General features: G+C 41.2%; 1 protein-coding gene and 1 non-coding gene across 12 annotated transcripts in view; both read right to left on the reverse strand.

Annotated features, from left to right (window-relative positions):
- LOC101040147 (RNA-binding protein 12) overlaps nt 1–19,841 on the reverse strand; it is a 41,386-nt gene that overhangs the window by 14,768 nt on the left and 6,777 nt on the right. For 3 of the 11 annotated variants that reach the window (XM_074406442.1, XM_010342660.3, XM_074406441.1), the window contains exon 3: nt 446–15,699. The exons of 6 other annotated variants lie outside the window; for them this stretch is intronic. In XM_074406442.1, the coding sequence (XP_074262543.1) occupies nt 12,882–15,677 (2,796 nt within the window). In that variant the 5' untranslated portion in view covers nt 15,678–15,699 and the 3' untranslated portion in view covers nt 446–12,881. Of the gene's footprint in view, nt 1–445; nt 15,700–19,841 lie in introns of those variants that run through there. 2 more of the 11 variants (XM_074406447.1, XM_074406445.1) reach the window with 2 other exon arrangements.
- LOC120367964 (U6 spliceosomal RNA) lies at nt 7,700–7,803 on the reverse strand. The gene has a single exon (XR_005582202.1). It is a non-coding gene; the product is annotated as a U6 spliceosomal RNA (small nuclear RNA).

Below are 19,841 nucleotides of genomic sequence, written 5' to 3' on the forward strand. Positions count from 1 at the left end.
AAGCCTGTAATCCCAGCACTTTGGGAGGCCGAGGTGGGTGGATCACGAGGTTGAGAGATCGAGACCAACCTGGTCAACATGGTGAAACCCCGTCTCTACTAAAAATACAAAAAATTAGCTGGGCATGGTGGTGCGTGCCTATAATCCCAGCTACTCAGGAGGCTGAGGCAGGAGAATTGCCTGAACCCAGGAGGCGGAGGTTGCGGTGAGCCGAGATCGTGCCATTGCTCTCCAGCCTGGGTAACAAGAGTGAAACTCCGTCTCAAAAAAAAAAAAAAAAAAAAAAAAAAAAAAAAAAAAAAAAAAAAAAAGCATTAGCAATGATTACTTCGGGTGGTCAGATTACAGGCAACAACTGGAGCTGCCGTCTTCTTACTCCATGATTTCTCAAATGTCCCCAAAAGAGACGTCTTTGGTCTGGCCAAACATGTGTAGTGGGCTAGGGTTATCTTCCCGTGTAGGCCTCAATTTCTGGTAGACTGACTATTCCTTCCTAATCATTACCATTACACCACTTTCCCTAGACTACATCCTTTTGCAATTTCTTTCTTGAACCCAGAAACAAACCCCAACCATACTGTTGTGGACCCATGTATGCCTTAGTAGCAAAAGGTGCTGTCCTTTCACTGCTGTGATGCCCTCTAAGGTGGCCTGGCTTCCATTCTGAGGTCAGAGCTTCCTATGCAACCAACCAGTTTTGTTCTTCACAGATTTGTCTCCTTTTCTCATTGGAATCGGAACTTTTTATAAACAAATCTTTTCCATCTATAGCTATTCTTTGAGCAATATTTCCTTTAAATGATCTATAAACCATGGGATTAATCTCTTCCAAAACATGTTTAATCCCCTTTGAAATCTACTTCTAAGCCTATCTCTGCTTAGAAATCTGTGATTAAAACTGTTCATGTCACTCTTCTGTTCTGTATCTCTTAAGCAGCTACCTACTTTAAACCAGACTCATTTACTTTTCACATGGTGCCATTATAATTAACCTCATGGGACTTGCAACCTCCTTTTTAGGACCAAAATCTTACAGAACCATATTAAATATCACATTTGAGTCAATAAAAAGAAGTCAAAAATTGTATCACTTATTTTTGTGAGAGGTCTGGTAGGACCCGCCAGATGTCTGTGCATTCTTTCATTGTCAAGCACATCTTGGCTGGATCAAACAGTCTAACTGGTTTCACCATTTCCACTCTCAGTCATGTCCTATCCGTTATGTTGAAGTCACAGACATTCCCTGACTCTAATCCAACAAAAACCCCAATTCTTATAATCCTATCAAAATGTGCAACTTGCTTATTATGTATTTCCCTCCTGGACTGTAACTTCAATAAACGGAGGGACCAGACTAGCCTTGCTTCTGTGCCAACACCTGGCACACAGCAGGTGGTCTATTAATATCTGTCAAATTTATGAATGCTAGGAAACAAGTGATAACTCAAGGATCCTCAGAAATGACCCAAATCTAGCTCTGACCTGCTGCTGAGCCACTGAGAGAGAAGCAGGCTTTCTAGGAACATCTAACATCAAACACCAGTTTATCATCTCTGTATGTCCCCACCCCCTCAACCTTCCATTTGGAGCTAGTCAGGTGTGGCAAATGGACAGCTGAGTCTGTGCTTCTACCACTTGGGAGACAGCCTTTACAGTTTGTTTTCTTCAGTTTACTCTTTCTGCCAACCTCAATGTACTCTGGTAGGGGACATTCGCTCACTGTCACTTAAGACATATTCATTCCCATTTTTCTAACTTAAAATTCACAATATGTCAGAAATAAAAAAGAACTGAATGATCATCTGATTCAAGTCTCTCAATCTAAGGCATAGAGGGAAGATGTGGTTTGGCTAAGGCCAAATGAAGTGGAGACTAGAACTCAAATATTCTGATTCCCATCTCTCTCTTTTTTTTTTTTTAAGATGGGAGTTTCACCATGATGGCCAGGCTGGTCTTGAACTCCTGACCTCAGGTGATCCACCCACCTCAGCCTCCCAAAGTGCTAGGATTACAGGCGTGAGCCACCGCGCCTGGCCCCATCTAATCTTGAACCTTGGACTGTTAAGACTTTTTCTCTCCTTGAAGAACCCCCCTTTTTATATTTAATTGCAATCTGATGCAGGGGGCAAGAGTGTGGGTTCTGCAGTAAAGTGGCCAGGCTCCAGATACTGGCCTTACTTCTTCCTAGCCACAATAATGACTTACTACAATACTAAATTGATGTTGGACCTATATAACTTGGGCAAAATACTTAAGCTCAGTAAACTTCAAGTTCTTCAGGTGTAAAGTGGGGGATAGTATCTATTTCTGAAGATTAATATAAATAATGTATGCATGGTGCTTAGTACAGAGTCTGGGCACTGTTATGACCATGTGTTAGTGATTTCCATTATCCTTCAAGCCTAGTTTACACATGCTCCCCTTTTCACATCTTTCCAGCACTCAACTTCTTACTCTGGACTACTATATTCAATTCATGCCACACAACCGTATTCTGTCGATGTTTTTCCAGCTTCTTGCCTGTCAGTTAAATGACAAAGTTCTTCAGAATAAACACTGTTTCAGCATCTCTCACCACACAGCATATACCTGCGCACATACTCAGAATTCAAATACTTGAGGGAAGTTTGTGGCAATGTGCTGGCCCAAGTTTGTGTGGCTTGCAAGAGCCAACTGTTACATATTAGGAAATTGTGTAAGTAGGTGGGCTTGGTAAATTCAAAACTATAGAAATTGGGCAATTGCAAAAACTCATGGCTTCCTTCCCGCTACCAGCCAGTTTACCAGCATATTACTCTTGATAGGGAATCCCATTCTCTGCTATCAGGGAGTAACTTGCCCTCATTTTCTATGGCCACCTTTCCCCTGCCTTAAGAAGTTCTAACTTTCCTATTCATAAATCCAAGAACAGATTTTTCCTGAGTCCAGTGGGCTCCAATTCAGTGCCAAATGAGCTGAAATTCATTCAACAGTCCTTAACATTTCCCTCTTCCACTTCCAAAGTCCTAACCAGGAAAGGCACTAGCCTGCAATTCCCAATTCCTTATCCACCCTAGGTAATGACCAAAAGTTGCATAGAGAGGCTGCAAGAAGGTGGAATAGAGGGCTGAAGTGTCTGGATGGCAGGGTCACTCCTTTAACAAACCAACGTCATGCTCACACTCCTGTTGCCTACCTTGGCATGCTGGATCCGCTCACAGATGCAGGATCAAGTCTTGAAAGCCAATCAGAAAATCCTCCATAGGCTTACAAAAGACCATCCATTGAATATTTTTCCCATAAGACTGAAAAGACAAACTACACCAACCACCATCACTCTTCTTTTCCTTCTTGGCCTCATCAAAGGACATGGAGAAGGTAGACAAGTTTTCTTATCCCTGCTTTTCTAACTCAGGGATTCTCCAAATTTCAATCAGCAGCCCTAAGGATATTCCTCATGGGTCATAAACTGAACCAAAAATACAAATCCTTTCTATAAAACTACACATTCCTTATTCATACATATGACTAAGGGCTACTGAATGGTGCTCATAAACTGAAATTTTCAACAATAAATTTAGTTTAGATCCATATACTACTAAGGAGTCAGGCTGACACAAAGTACTTGGCAACACTACAAAACTTAAGAGGTGCACACAAAAACTAAAAAGTGTGAAAATATGGAAAAGAAAATGGCCACAGGGTTTCCCACTTTGCTGTATTGGGTGAAGGTCAAAAACCAAAACAAAAAAAAACCAAAAAACAAAAAAACAAAAAACCAGAAGCTACTAATCTAACTCCAACATCCTCAAAGGCTTATCCAAAAGTTGAACAAATCTAACCAGCGTACATCTTAACTCTTCAAAAAGAACCTGACTTGAGGACAAAATTGGATATGGAGAAGGAAGCAAACGGAGGAAGAATGCATGGTCTTCAAAAGCAGGATAGGGAGGTGAGGACGATCTGGCTGTGACATCTGTCACCCCATTGGTCACAAAGGTTGATTTGGCTGATCTGGCTAAGTGGGTGTCCCCTTCCTCCCTCACCACTCCACGTGTGTCCCTCCTGAACTGCACGCTCAGTCCAAGAGGACGACCATTCCTGATAGAGGACGACTGGTCTTTGGTCAAAGGTATGCTAGTAGCTGCACTCTCCTGCTAGAACCTCCAAACGGGCTCTCAAAAGCAGGATAGGACTATAGCGGAGTGGGTGTTTTCCTCTGCCCACAGACTCTGAACATGCTAACACAAAGTCTTCACATAACTGCTTCAAAATAAGTTCAGGCTGGTGGTGGCTCACACCTGTAATCCTAGCACTTTGGGAGGCTGGATCACCTGAGGTCAGGAGTTCAAGACCAGCCTGGCCAACATGGTGAAACCCCGTCTCTACTAAAAATATAAAAATTAGCCGGGTATGGTGGTGCACACCTGTAATCCCAGCTACTTGGGAGGCTGAGGCAGGAGAACCGCTTGAACCCAGGAGATGGAGGTTGCAGTGAGCTGAGATTGCACCACTGCACTGTAGCCTGAGCAACGCAACAAGAGTGAGACTCTGTCTCCACAACAAAATACAAAAAGCAAAAACAGACAAAAAAAATAAGTTCAGGTCACCACAGCAATCATACGCTTGAATGTGGAGGCCAAGAAGTCTCACCAATAGGTAAGGTCCCTCCACACTATAGTTGGAGGTGGCAAACTGAAAAGGCACTAGGATCAGGGCAGATCTAACCCAGCAGCTCAGAATCCATGACAGAAGACTGCTGTCAGTGGCCTCCCACTTTCCCCAAAAGTCAGGGAGGGACTGGGAATAGTTGAGGGAGGGTTTCTACCTCTGGAGTCATACAGACATCCATGATTTAAACATCTTTGCTTACCCCTTACTATTTTTCTTTGCCTGGATTACCCCACCTGTAAAGTAGGGATAATAATGTCAACTCATGAGGACAGTTATGGAAATTATTCCCTGCCTGGCACAGTAAGTACCCAGTGTGTGTCAACTGTCCTTTTCGGTGCTCACAAACAGGGAAGTGTACCTTTGGGTCCTTCTGTAGTATCGTTAACTCCTTCTTGGTTCATGGGACTAAGGAGGAATGGATCTAGGAGAAATGCCTCTGGTCTACCTGCTCCAGGATATAACTACCAGAACAGGGTCAGCCCCCAAAAGGAGAAATGAAGACGCTTCCCCTTTGAAGTTCTCAAGCTGCAGTGTGGAATCACTACCACACTAGAAAAACCAGGAGAGCAGCAGCCAGATCAAAATTTGGAGTTCCATTCCTGATCTCTTTAGTTTAAGGTCCAAACGCAGTACATATTTCCAAGAATCCAAAGTCTAGGTTTATATAATCACAGAAGCATCAAACTGGACACAAGATTATCTAACTTAATCCCATATTGTAAAAGAAACATTGAGGCCAGAGGGAAACAACCTGTCCTCAGTCACCTAACTGACAGAACCATAGCCCGATTCTGAGAATATTATTTCTATATCAACCCATTTTAGCAAGAGTTCACATTTTGTATTCACCCTAATCTGAAATCTACCCATTTTTACAAGAGAGCACTGAGACTCATATGGTCTCACCTCATGATCTATGCTAACTAGCCTTGCACACAGATGAAAAATAATTCTCCCTATTTGTCTGATTGCTGGGGCAGGAAGGGAGGAAATGCTGGACCCCACATTTACAGGACTTGATCAAAGGAATAAATTTTAAGTAGCAAGCATACATAAGTGTGAATAAGGTAGAATTCACCTCTTAAAAATGTGATCTGTATCAAAATTTTCAAAGGACATCTACAAGGTAGTTAATTCTGCCCCCATCCCTCCCGGCAGAAATCTACATTCTTTTAATGCCTATCACCTAGGGGTGTTTGAGACAACAGTGCTATACCACTTTCCTGATCATCTCCAGGACTGAGGCATCACCAAATACCTGTGCATCTACAGTGTGCACAAAAGGAGTGTGTATCACCTACAGCACAAAAGCAGACCAGAACTTTTGGAAAAGAAACCTACCTATTGTTAATAATGCAAGCCCCTCACCCCTCACTGGAATAAATTCATTTGGGATACTGGGGAGAGCTCAAGATGAGTCTTCAGAATTTACATGTTAGGGAAGCCAATAAAGCAAAGGAATTTCAACAAAAGGAAACTACACTGCAACAACAGACGAGTTTACACTTGTTCCTGTCTAACCATGACTTAGCAAATGGCCAAGAAAGCCTCTACCTGGTTCCTGTGGTACAGGAACGTACCTAGTACAAGCACAACTGAGCACTTAGTTGTTTAACTTATAACTCTAAAACTCTTCAAGAACAGGAACCTTATTTTGCCTTTCCAAAGTATATGTGCTGGGTGCACAACACTACAAAAATCTGTTAGTATGAGATACAGCTATGGCTAAGCTGTATATCCATGTGAAGTCCTCTTAAAAGCTTGCAGGTGACAGGTGTTTGCAATTTCAATCTGTCAATTCAATGGTCATAGAAGTAAAGCAGCATATCTACCATCAGTAATCAGTAGTTGCATTAATATGTCCATCACTTCAGAGTTACAGCACAGGGACCCTGCTGGTCCCAGAGGCCAAATCACAGAAGGGAGGTATGTATAAAGGCTATGCCACTCTCCATCCCCCACTGCAATCTAATGTGTGGAGTACAGTGGAGTGTGGCATTAACAAACTTCCAAGAAAAATCAAAGAAAAATCAAGGCAATCAGCAGCAGCAGCACCAGTACCATTTGGTGTGATTTAAAACCTTTTAAGAAGCCAAGGCCAGGCGCAGTGGCTCACAACCTGTAATCCCAGCACTTTGAGAGGCAAGGCAGGCACATCGCTTGAGCCCCAGAGTTCAAGACCAGCCTGAGCCACACAGTGAAATCACCCCTCCACCACCCCCAAAGACCAACCCATCTCTACAAAAAAACAAACTACTTAAGAGGCTCAGGCAGGAGTGCTTGAGCTCAGAAGTCGAGGTTGCAGTGAGCTGACTGTACCACTGTACTCCAGCCGGGGTGGCAGAGCAAGTAACCTTAAATCATTCCCACTGTGACCTGTGGTAGCACAATGTGGTTATTATTGGATATGAAGCACAAACTCTAAGAGACAAGGCTTTTTTTTTTTTAAGAGACAGGGTCTCACTACATAACTTAGGCTCATCGAAATTCCTGGGCTCAAGTGATCCTCCCACCAGTGCTGGTGTGAACCACCACACCCAGCTTTTGATTAGTCTTATTCACTAACCAAAGGCTATGAATGAACTATTCACACCCATTAGGAGGCTGGGACTAGAGACAGCAGTGAAAGGACTTCAGTCTAAGAGTTTTAAGTCCAGGTTACAAGCAGATTTACTGTATATGCAAGAAGAGGGAGAAAATGAGCAGCAGCAGAATGGAGGGAATGAACCATCAGGTAGCCCATTTGAATACAGTACAGCTCATTCCTAAGAAGAGATAAATTGACTCAACACCTTTACTGAATTACACTCCTTGCTGGTCATTGCTCCATAACCAAATAGTCATCTTTTCCTCCTCTTACCATGAAATGGCAAGCCATCAATTAAGCAAAATGACTTGAAACTATTAAGTTACTAAGGTCAAAATCCCGAGGTCTGGAACAACTGGGGTACCAATTCCGGTGCTCAGCTGTGCCATTTATCACTTCTCTATGACATCTGCTGAGTCTCTGTGTCTTGGCAAAGAGATCTTTAATAATAATTTTTAAAAAAATACAGAATGCTTCACAAACTGCATGTCATCTTGCGCAGGGGCCATGCTAATATTCTCTGTATCATTCCAGTTTTTAGCATGTGCTGCTAAGGCAAGCACACCTTAAACATTTTCACTGGAAGGAGGTCCACGGTGCTACTGACAGAATTCAAAGGATTTGGTCGATGTGATTTTTCCCAGCACTATTTCCTACCCCTAGACTTTTGAGTGCTACCCTTCGGTCCCTGGGGATGAAATGTTTGTATCAGGTGGCTTTTTACTCCTTCTGGACTCCAGTGGCACAGCACAGCATGCCTGCCACCACAGTTGCTCCTGGCTAGTTACGTTGATACAGAAAAGGAGTAATACTATAGGACGCTTTTGAGACTAACACAAGGCAGACCAAAACACCAAGAATAAACACAAGAACAGCATGGTAAAGAATTATCATTTACCAGCCAGGTGTGGTGGCTCATGCCTGTAATGCCAGCACTTTGGGAGTCAGAGGTACACAGATCACAAGGTCAGGAGATTAAGACCATCCTGGCCAACATGGTGAAACTGCCTCTACTAAAAATACAAAAAAAATTAAGCTGAGCCTGGTGGCATGTGCCTGTAGTCTCAGCTGCTTGGGAGACTAAGGCAAGAGAATCGCTCGGATGGGGGAGGTGGAGGTTGCAATGAACTTCCAAGATCGCACCACTGCACTCCAGCCTGGCGACACACTGAGACTCCATCTCAAAAACAAACAAGAAAAAGCCGGGGGTAGGAGGGAATTACCATTTACCTGAGCAGGTACCAATAGGAGATGAGTTTGCTTATGTTGTCGAAAAAGTCACTGTAACATCAGAGAATTGTGCTACTACCAGAGTACACTCTTTCCAGAACATTTTACAAGTCAACGTGATCAGATTTTATATTAAAAAGATGAAACTGAAATAAAGCTATTTTAATTATTTCCTTAAAAAAGGAAAGCCGTTATAAGTTTATACTGTATCCCATAAAAGCTCTACTTCTGGGAGATTAGTGATGATGCACATAACTGATAAACTATTTCTGGCTGCAGAACACTGGAAAGCAGGTAACAATGAATTACCTCACTGATCTCTTCTGAACAAGAAAAGACAACTTATTATCGCACAGTCCAGCCCTTTCAGAAAGTAAAGGCCATTCTGGGTATCTGTAGGTAGCTGATTTCACTCAGTGATTTGTCCATTGCTGAGTCAAACCCTGATTATTTAATAATGGCTCAGCTACTACCTGGAATCATGTATGTCTGACCCCCTCTAAAACATGCTGGGTATCCAAATTCTAACACAAGCTAAACTCTCTCAAGACAAAAGGTTTTCAACATTTTTTAAGGGCTTTGTTTGCCAACACATCACACACATAAAATTCTGAAAAGGTAGATACTATGGACTTGAACTAGAATCAACTTTCCTCCCTGCCGTTCCAAGTATCCTCTTCTCTTGACACTTCAGCATTAGCAGGCAAGGATAAGCAACGATTTTTACTTCTCCAAGAAGACCAAATCTACCTTTCCAAAGGCACAAAATATTTTCAAGAGTTTAAAAAAAAACAAAAAAAAAACCCCTGACAAGATATTATAGCTCAATAAAGTACTTTTGTGCAGTTAAAGCATTAAAAGCATCAGCCTGTTTTATTTTTTGACAAGTTTATTGAACAGTATTCAAGACTTCATCTTTATAAACAAAAACCTCTGCTGAATGATGCTAAGGCAGTATTTGCTGGCAATGTTGTGGCCATATTGGCAACAAGCCATTTTATTGTGTTTGGTTTCTAAAGTCTGGACTACTACAGAACTGCCAGTAAAACAATTTAAATGTGGCAATTTTGCAAGGGTGGAAAATAATTTTTAAAGTGACCACTTCCAGAAATTCTTTCCAAAAAATTTGACTAGCAGCAATTTTACATTTCTTTACTCATTTCCCGAGTGTTCTTAAAATTGATGAGATTTTATTTTTACAAACTTGACCCACATCTGTACACAATCACAGACTCCAGTAAAAGGGAGCTGGAGTTTAAGGCTTTCACGCATCCTTATTTTTATGCATGATTGACTCTTTCCACCTAAAAATATGTTTGCTTACTTCCATATAGTCCTAGATTTTCATACAGTGGGTTAAGACTGCCCTTAACTACAAAGAATATTAATTACTATCTTAAATTTTAAATAAAAAGTTTCCTAATGGAATTTTCATTGTTGATGCTTTGACAACTTAAAGTACAAAGCTAGGAACTACATTTCACTTAACACTGTTTCATTTTTTAAAAAGCCACTAATAATAATTGTATATCCAAACTACAGTATAAACACAGAACACATCTCCAAATTATGCTTGTGAACTAAATGTTTCACTAAAGTTCAGAAAAATTTACAAATTTGCTTATTTGTGACATACATTTGTAGATTTCTCTAATCCTTTAAATCAAAAGAAAAATGAACACCAATTAAAAAAAATCAGAAGGGAGAGGAAAAAAAATTAAACCTAATGGAAAATATTCTCTTCCATTAATGTCGGAATCACCAAAAACAGACAATAAAATTTACACATAAAATTGAAAATATCATGATAGGTTTACAAATGCACACAACTTTGAGCAAAGCTTTACAAATCCTTCATACCATACAAAGCAAATAAGAAAATAATGTAAATTCATTCCTACCCCAAACCTAGTTCTTAGGAGAAAATTCGCAGGAAGAGAGGTATGAATAGTTTCACAGAATACATTTTCAAGAATTTTTTAAAAACTGAAACTCTAACGCCCAGAACAAGGTAAACAGTATCCTTAGCAGTTAGCACTGTTAATAAGTCTCAGATACACAAAAATCAACTTCCAGAGGGCAAAGCATTTAATACATTCCACAACGAGCACTGTTGTGATTCATATAAAACATAGTTCTCTCCAATTTCTACACAAACCGCTCTTAATTTATTTAATTAGATGAACAATGAAATCAAGTTTCCCTTTTCAGCATTTATCTAAGATGTAGTTAAATAACAAAGTAGTTGCAATAAAGTGTATGAAATATTTAATAAGAATGTACGAACATATAACCAAAATAAATTGTGAAAAAAGATAAGACTTTCATCTTCAAACAACCCATTTTTCTAAAATGAAAATAGTCAGCTTTCCAATGGGGAAAATATCTGTGGTTGAAATACGACTCTCAAGCAGTGCTGAAGTTTTTTGCATTGTCTTTGGAATGATAAATGATTACTTAACAGAAACTTAAACAGCATATACAAATGTTATATTGCTTTTTAAGCTGAGGAGGCAGTATCTAGTGATCTGTCAAAGCAGATTTGTATTAATGAATTATCCAGACCCACAACGCAGTCACCTCTTGAGTCTAAACAATCCTTCCCTTAAACAAAAATCCTGTACTGTCAATCCTCTAAGATTGTAGTGATAAAATGCCTTTCCAAATCTTATCAAAAGAAACTGTTGCCACTCTTAACTCTAAATTACACGACCGCTGTATTTCAGTGTTCCACTGACTCCCAACACCAAAAAGGCACTGTATATATATATGTATATATTTTAATAGGAAATACTTACTTTAAAAGACTGACCCTTTTGTAAGTACACTAATTTGTAGGAAATGTTGGGGATGTTTCAAATCAAGGCAAAGGGGCCATTAAAAGATAAACTGTCTTTCATGATATCTCACCTATCTCCCCTTCTGTATTGTTTATAATGTGACGTATCTTCAGAGCATTTTCACTAGGGAAACTAACCCTAATTAGAGCCTTTTATGACAGTGAGAAATGTTTTTCATACCATCTCACATATCTCCCCTTCTGTATTGTTTATAATGTGACACATCTTTAGAGCACTGACTAGGGAAAGTAAGCATAATTAGAGCCTTGTAAGGCAAGTGTTTCCATGAGAAGGACACTTAACCAACCAGAACTCATGTGGTCCTCCTGCCTTAAGTGTCCTGTACACCAAAGAAGAGAGTATGAAAGGGTCAAGAATGTCAATTTTCTCCCCTCTGGCAGCTGCACTTGTACTCCGTATGAAGGATTTTAGTAAACAGACCCCTGATCGAACAACTATAACAAAAAGTCTCCAAATAACAGGACTAAACACATATCAATCTATGAACCAGCATATGGATCTTTTATTCTATAATACTATTGCTAACAAAGATAATTTCAAATTCAGTTTTAAAAACCTAGCTATAATACTCTTTCCTATGAATGGGCCCCTCTTTTACCTAAAGGCCAAAATTTCACATAAATTGGGACAGGAGAAAATTGGTAGTACAATTAGTCCATCATGGATAGGACTTCAAATCAAGTATCTTAAACACATTATTAAAAGTGGTTTCTGCATTTTGATACCATCCAAACAACATTAACAATTTTTAAACTGACTATCCTAAAACATGGCAGTCAAACCAAAAAGGCTCTGGTAGGTAAAGGACTCCATAGTTTATTTTTACGGCAAAAGTCTTATTCCACACAGTTTTAAGTGTGACATTGGAAACCAAAATTCGAAATTATAGAACAAACCAAGTGTGGACTTTTATATTTAGGAAAAAAAGAACAAAACAGTTCTGCTCATTTACAAATGAGTCAATTAGACAAACAAAGCAGCAACTTCTGAAGCAGGACTGTCTATACAGCAAGGACCCTCAAGAAGCAATAAAGGTACATACAATGAATCTGTATACAGAAATTTTATTCAGTTTTAAAAGAAAATGAGGACTTTAGACAAAGCTTTACCCTATAACAAAGTAAATCTGTCCAGCTTGAAACCAAATTCTGAGAGTAGCCAACTTCTACTTTTCAGCAGCTGGCAAGAGCACCCTCAATGAGTTCTACTGACATTTCTATTTTCATCATCCCATGTGTTATAAAACAAGACCAATCTAGACTCCTTGATAAGCTTTATGTGGTCATTTGAGTTTTACAAATAGGTTTCTCTATGGTATGCCAAAATCATTTATGTGTTCTCTCCAGATAGCTTTACTGTAACATACAGCAATGTTTATCCTGGTGAGTGAGTCTTCTGTAAACAGTCAACCAATGCTCTATGTTATGGAAACCAAGCTATATGCAATTGAAACAATCCACAGGTTCTAACCTGGAAATACTAGGAAAACAATCTGGATGCATTAATCACAGCAATATGAAGATCTACCCTATAAAGAATGATGTGAATGGCTACCCTAACACAAGTTTTACTTTTCTGGAACCTATAGGCCTGTCATTTAAGTCAATGACAGCAGCTGTGGCTTCATCCCGAGACTCAAAGGCCACCATGGCTTCACCTGTGGGCATACCTTTTTCATTGTACTTTAAACACACTGAGCCTGGGATTACTTGATAGCCATAAAAGAAATCTAAAATCTCATCAATAGACACAGTAAAGGGCATGTTCTGCACTTTAATTACTGTCGGTCCTGGTTTTCCAGAACTAGATACAAAGCCAGGGGGACCACCAATATGGATTGGGCCAGGGCCAGGGCCAGGGCCAGGCCCAGGCCCAAAAGCTGGTGGCCCACTCAAATGCCCAGGGGCATTTCCAAGACCAGGAGGGCCACTTCCAAAGCCAGGGGGACCACCTAAGTTACCAGGGCCATTTCCAAAATTCTGAGGGCCCCCTCCAAATCCCGATGGCCCACCCAAGTTGTTTGGTCCACCTCCAAAACCCGGAACATCCAATCCTAGACCAGGCAAACCACTGTTTCCAACTGAAGGCATACCAGGCCTAGCATCACCAAAGGCCCCTCCTAATCCTGGAGGAGGGATTGGTGGCCCAAAGGCATTTGATCCACCAAAATTACCAGGAAAGTTAAATGGAGGCCCATTGTTGGCTTCCTTTGATCCTACAGTCAGGAAGGCATGCTCTTCACCTCCTGCACTAGGTATTCCTGCACTGGGCATTCCCGCACCAGGCAGTCCTGCGCTGGTTATTGCCGTACCAGGCAGTCCTGCACTGGGCAGGCCCGCACTGGGAAGTCCTGCACTGGGCAGTCCCACACCGGGCAGTCCCGCACTGGGCATTCCTGGAACAGCAGGATTACCTGGCACAGGCATCTTTAATCCCTTTTTTCCTTGGGCAGGGGGATTTTTCTCAATCTCTCTCATATCTTCTAGGGTAACTACATGAACAAAAGCTTCTCTCCCGTTAAGTTTTTTACGATGTAAGCGTTCAGACTTACGTGCATCATCTTCATTTTTAAACTGAACCAATGCCTGTCCTAGACCTTGCCCATTGTTATCAACAAGAACATGTACAGCATTTTCATCCACTGGGATTCCTTCTAGGAACTGAAGAACATCCATCTTGGTAATGCTGAATGGAATATTTGTTATGTGGGCACAGACTTTGGCAGAGTTGACATCACCCTCTGGATTTAGTATCATTTCCCTCTGATCATAGCTGAAGTTTTGCAGTCTTTTTCGAATCATATCTATCTTTTCTAGCATACCTTTCTTAGTTATTGGATGAACTTGAATAAAGCGATTGCCCATGTACTGTTTATGACGACACAGAGCGGCCTTATAGTCAGCCTCATTTCTGAACTCTACAAAGCCTTCACCAGTTGCTTTCCCATTGGGTCCATAAGCTATATAAATGCTATCTTCCACAATATCCAGCTTTTTAAAAAAATCAATGACATGTTTGTTTTCTGCTTCAAATGGTAGCCCTTTCAAGTAAACACAAAAACCAGCCTCATGTGGTGATCTTGACCTTGATCTTTTCTGCCCACTGGGCGATTTTGACCTGGGAAGTGTCTGAGGAGGGGGATGAGCTGGTCCAGAAGGTCCCATATTTTGCTTAAAAGTGATATGGCCTCCAGCAGCTACCCACTGCCTCTCTGTGGCAGGGCTAACTTCCACATAGCGTTGAATCATCAGCATTCGGTTTCGTTTCAAAGCTTCAAATGTATCTTGAGGGGAAAGAAACTTAACCAATCCATTCCCATTATTTCGACCTACATGATCTTTCAACAAATGCACTGCATCAACACGGAGCCCATGGAAAAAATCTCTGACATCATTTTCCATTGCAGAAAAGGGCATTCCATGCACACTGACATACAGATCATCAGGGTTGATGGGAAGTGGCTTCACACTGCTCTGAGAGTTCATCTGGATAGGGTTAACAGGATTTAATGGACCAAGAAACATAGGGTTCAGGTTATTGTTCAAATTCATAGGTGCTCCGGAGCCATTCATTCCAGCAGGTAGAGGTGCCACAGGTGGCGGATTCAAGGGTGGCATACCCGACATGGGTGGCAGTGGGGTCATGGGTGGCACGGAAGGAACTGGGGGAATCGGGGGCACAGGAGGCACAGGAGGCAATGTAGGTACTGGAGGAGGAACCGGAATTGGGGGAATGGATGGCATCGGTGGCAGAGATGGCATCGCTGGAATTGGAGGAATTGGTGGCGGCGGGACTGTGTTCATTGGAGAGGCTGTGCTTGGAACGGTTGAGCTAAACGTCGGGCTCCCAAAGGAGGCCCCCATATTTGGTGGAGCTGTTCCTATGCTGGCTGTGGAAAATGTCTGTATGTTTTTGTTGCTTTCATGAACAGAAGTGGTGGCAGTAACTACACTGGGCGAAGGACTGTTAAAGTTGGATACTGTTGTGGGCAAGTTTACCCTGCCACTCATTCCTGAGCTAGGTGGTGGTCCTGATCTACTGGCATTTGCTGGTGGTATATCTAAGTTGGCAGTTTCAAAACGCCTACGACTCAGTTCAATCATATTCTGCATTTCCGTTTTACTACTCAATAATAGTGTTACTTTTGACCCTTTAATTGTACCACCTGTGCGCATCATACCAAGCCTTGCATCTTCATCAGTGGCAAAAACGATGAAAGCCTCACCCAGTTCACCCCCTACAATATGCACGCCCCCATCAGGAATGGTCAATCCAGAGAAGAAGTGGCGAATGTCCATGGTCCCCGCCACAATTGGGAGACCTTGCAAACGGATGACCACAGCCATGCTGCGCTGAAACCACACACACCTGCAGATGAGAAAAGGCAACGGCCAGGTCAGACTCCTGTTTATCACACCAAGTTTTTAGCTACAAGAATGACCAGCCCTCAAATACTCCCTCAAGCTATCAGAGGCAACGTCTTTAATTTAGATATTCTAAAAACTGAACATTATGTGCCATTTACAATGTAAAACCTAGACAATTTCAACTTCCAGAATGCATTAATTTTGGAAACAGTTCAGTCCCAAGACTCAAAAGGTTCAAGAAAAAACAACCATAGACAGTAAAATCACCATATACATCATTCAGACCACTAATCATTCAGTAAAGATTTAAAAGTAAGATTTAAAATGTGCAAGTCAAATCAGGAAACAAAATTTAACAATCTATAGGGAAAAAAACATGCAAAGGATGTATGACAGTTAATATTTAAAATTGGCTTAGCATCTTCCCCATATATTTGATAAGCTCACAGAATTATCAGTGTGTAATTTTATAGAGCTCAGTCTCAAAATCCAACAGAAACAGAAAACTAGAATACTAATGAATCATAAATACTTAAGACTAAAAGTAGATTCAAGTCTTAAATGAGAACTGGTTCCATTATTTATCATTATTATTATTTGAGACAGTCTCCCTCTGTCACCCAGACTGGAGTGCAGTGGCACGATCTCGGCTCACTGCAACCTCTGCCTCCTGGGTTCAAGCAATCCTCCTGCCTTAGCCTCCCAAGTTGCTGGGATTACAGGCGCCCGCCACCACGCCTGGCTAATTTTTTTTTTTTTTTTTTTTTTGTAGAGACATGGTTTCGCCATGTTGGGCAGGCTGGTCTCAAACTCCTGACCTCAGGTGATCCGCCCACCTTGGCCTCCCAAAGTGTTGGGATTAGAGGCATGAGCCACCGTGCCAGGCTGGTCCCATTATCTTATTCATCCTAAAACTTTTCAAACTGCCTTATAGATTATATAAAACTACATATGGAATTATTTATTATAAACAAGGTTAACATATACTAAGAAGCCAAAAGAACTACTGAATAGGATAGCCAAAATCTGAGTTACCTATTTTCATTACCCCCAAAAGTAGAACACGGTTATAGTGCCATTCACTGTGACTATTTTAATTAAAACTCAGGTCCAATGCTTAATAACCACACCCTCTATTAATATTTTTTTTTTTTTTTTTTTTTTGAGACGGAGTTTCGCTCTTGTTACCCAGGCTGGAGTGCAATGGTGCGATCTCGGCTCACCGCAACCTCCGCCTCCTGGGTTCAGGCAATTCTCCTGCCTCAGCCTCCCGAGTAGCTGGGATTACAGGCACGCACCACCATGCCCAGCTAATTTTTTGTATTTTTAGTAGAGACAGGATTTCACCATGTTGACCAGGATGGTCTCAATCTCTTGACCTCATGATCCACCCGCCTCGGCCTCCCAAAGTGCTGGGATTATAGGCGTGAGCCACCGTGCCCGGCCAAAAAAAATTTTTTTTTTTTTTTTTCTTGAGACGGAGTTTCGCTCTTGTTACCCAGGCTGGAGTGCAATGGCGCGATCTCGGCTCACCGCAACCTCCGCCTCCTGGGCTCAGGCAATTCTCCTGCCTCAGCCTCCTAAGTAACTGGGATTACAGGCATGCGCCACCATGCCCAGCTAGTTTTTTGTATTTTTGGTAGAGATGGGGTTTCACCATGTTGACCAGGATGGTCTCGATCTCTTGACCTCGTGATCCACCCGCCTCGGCCTCCCAAAGTGCTGGGATTACAGGCTTGAGCCACCGCGCCCGGCCTAAAAAAATTTTTTAATAGTACTATTTTCCCCTAAGAGGGGGCTGACAATAAAAAGGGAGTATTTTTTGTTTTTGTTTAGAACTAGGGTGTGAATTACTCAGTGGTTGTTAACAGTCTTGGACCTAGGCAATTCCTGTAGGATCTCTGGATATTAACTCATCTCCTTAGATCGTGCCTATTTTGGTATGATCAAAAAAGAAATGTTCCCCTCAAATTTCAGTATTTCAGTTCTAAAGGCTTCAAAGAGCAAATCCAAGGGCAGTCCTTTGTAAAGTAACACAAACCAAAGTATTGAGACTGGGAAACAAATTACTTTGAAATTAAGGTGGTCTGGCCGGGCGTGGTGGCTCAAGCCTGTAATCCCAGCACTTTGGGAGGCTGAGGCGGGCGGATTACGAGGTCAAGAGATCGAGACGATACTAGTCAACATGGTGAAACCCCGTCTCTACTAAAAATACAAAAAATTAGCTGGGCGTGGTGGTGCATGCCTGTAATCCGAGCTACTCAGGAGGTTGAGGCAGGAGAATTGCCTGAACCCGGGAGGCGGAGGTTGCGGTGAGCTGAGATCGCGCCATTGCACTACAGCCTGGGTAACAAGAGCGAAACTCCATCTCAAAAAAAAAAAAAAAAAAGGTGGTCAACAACACAGAGTGTTTTCTAATCCATCTGAAAAGTCAACATTTATTTATTTATTTATTTAGAGATAAGAGTTTCGTTCTTGTTGCTCAGGCTAGAGTACAAAGGCACAATCTTCACTCACTACAACCTCCACCTGGGTTCAACTTTATTTATTTATTTTGAGATAGAGTTTTGTTCTTGTTGCCCAGGCTGGAGTGCAATGGTGCACTCTTTTGCTTACTGCAACCTCCACTCCGGTTCAAGTGATTTTCCTGCCTCAGGCTCATAAGTAGCTGGGATTACAGGCAGGTGCCATCATGCCCGGCTAATTTATTTTTTTAATATATTAAGAGAGACGGGGTTTCACCATGTTGGTCAGGCCAGTCTCCAACTCCTGACCTCAGGTGATCCACCCGCCTCGGCCTCCCAAAGTGCTGGGATTACAGGCGTGAGCCACTGCACCCAGCCTAAAAAGTCAACTTCTAAATATAAGCCTATAAAATCAACTCTATGACCCTCAGAAAGGTTTTATTTGTTTTTGTTTGTTTGTTTTGAGACGGAGTTTCACGCTTGTTACCCAGGCTGGAGTGCAATGGCTCGATCTCGGCTCACCGCAACCTCCGCCTCCTGGGTTTAGGCAATTCTCCTGCCTCAGCCTCCTAAAGGTTTTAAATTAATGAAGAGAGTTTTATCACTTCTCAAATAAGAACATTAGAAGGGAGAAGATTTCCTGCTATTAGCTCTGAGAACTCTATAACTCCATGAAAGCAGTTCTTCAATGTCAAGTATTATATAAATGTCAAATATTATATAACTACTAATTCAATGCAGCAAAATTTGTAATTATCTCTCAATATTACGACTGCCGTATACAAACAAGAAACAAACTGTTTGGCTTTCACAGTTTTCTCACAAACACACAAAAATAAAAGCCACCTTCAAATTTAATCCAGAAAAATGGACTAGCAAACAGAAAATGCTTTTTGTGAGGCCATCATAAAGCACTAGAAATTTGGGGAGGGTGCGGAAGCTTTTCATTTACAAACTTCAAGAGTCAACAAGAAAAATTAACACTAAAAAACATCACAGCAACAGTCTATTTTCTGATTTACTATTTAGCAGCCTATAAGGAGGTTCATCAAGTAGTTTCCAAGTCATTAAATTCACATTCCTTGCTGAAGCTAGAATACGTAGCTATAGGCAAAATTACAATATCAAAAAATGCTTAATCGCTCTGTATAGGGGAAACATTATAGGCAATCCAGGTACTCAAAACAACTTGAGAGAGAGAGAGATATATATATTAGTTTTCATTGGGGCAATAAAACAGTAACTTGATATAGTCCCTAGAACACAAAACTTCAACGCAGGACTAAAATGACATATACAGTTAAGTCTTCAAACCATTTTCTCTTAACAGTAGGGATTTACTGCAAGTTTGTACAAGGTACACATGAGAATATTCTATTGAAAATCTGCCTCAGGTTATCAGCCGGAAAAGGGCTGAATATTAAACCAAAGTAAAATACAAGATTTATTCATTGAGCCATCAGATGAGGAACACTGTTTCTAGCTTCCAAAAAAATATGAAATAACATCTGCTATTGTTACTAAGTAACTGTTTGACAGCTAACTCATTTCAACCTAACTTGGGCCTATCTTATTTACTTAAACAAGAGAGCTAGATTCCACTCACTAAGGTTCCATTTAAAGTCTAAAATTTGTACTCTAAAACATGTGACCCAATAACTATACTTTAGGAAATATA

Source organism: Saimiri boliviensis, chromosome 9, assembly GCF_048565385.1.
Source record: "Saimiri boliviensis isolate mSaiBol1 chromosome 9, mSaiBol1.pri, whole genome shotgun sequence".
Lineage (NCBI taxonomy): Eukaryota > Metazoa > Chordata > Mammalia > Primates > Cebidae > Saimiri > Saimiri boliviensis.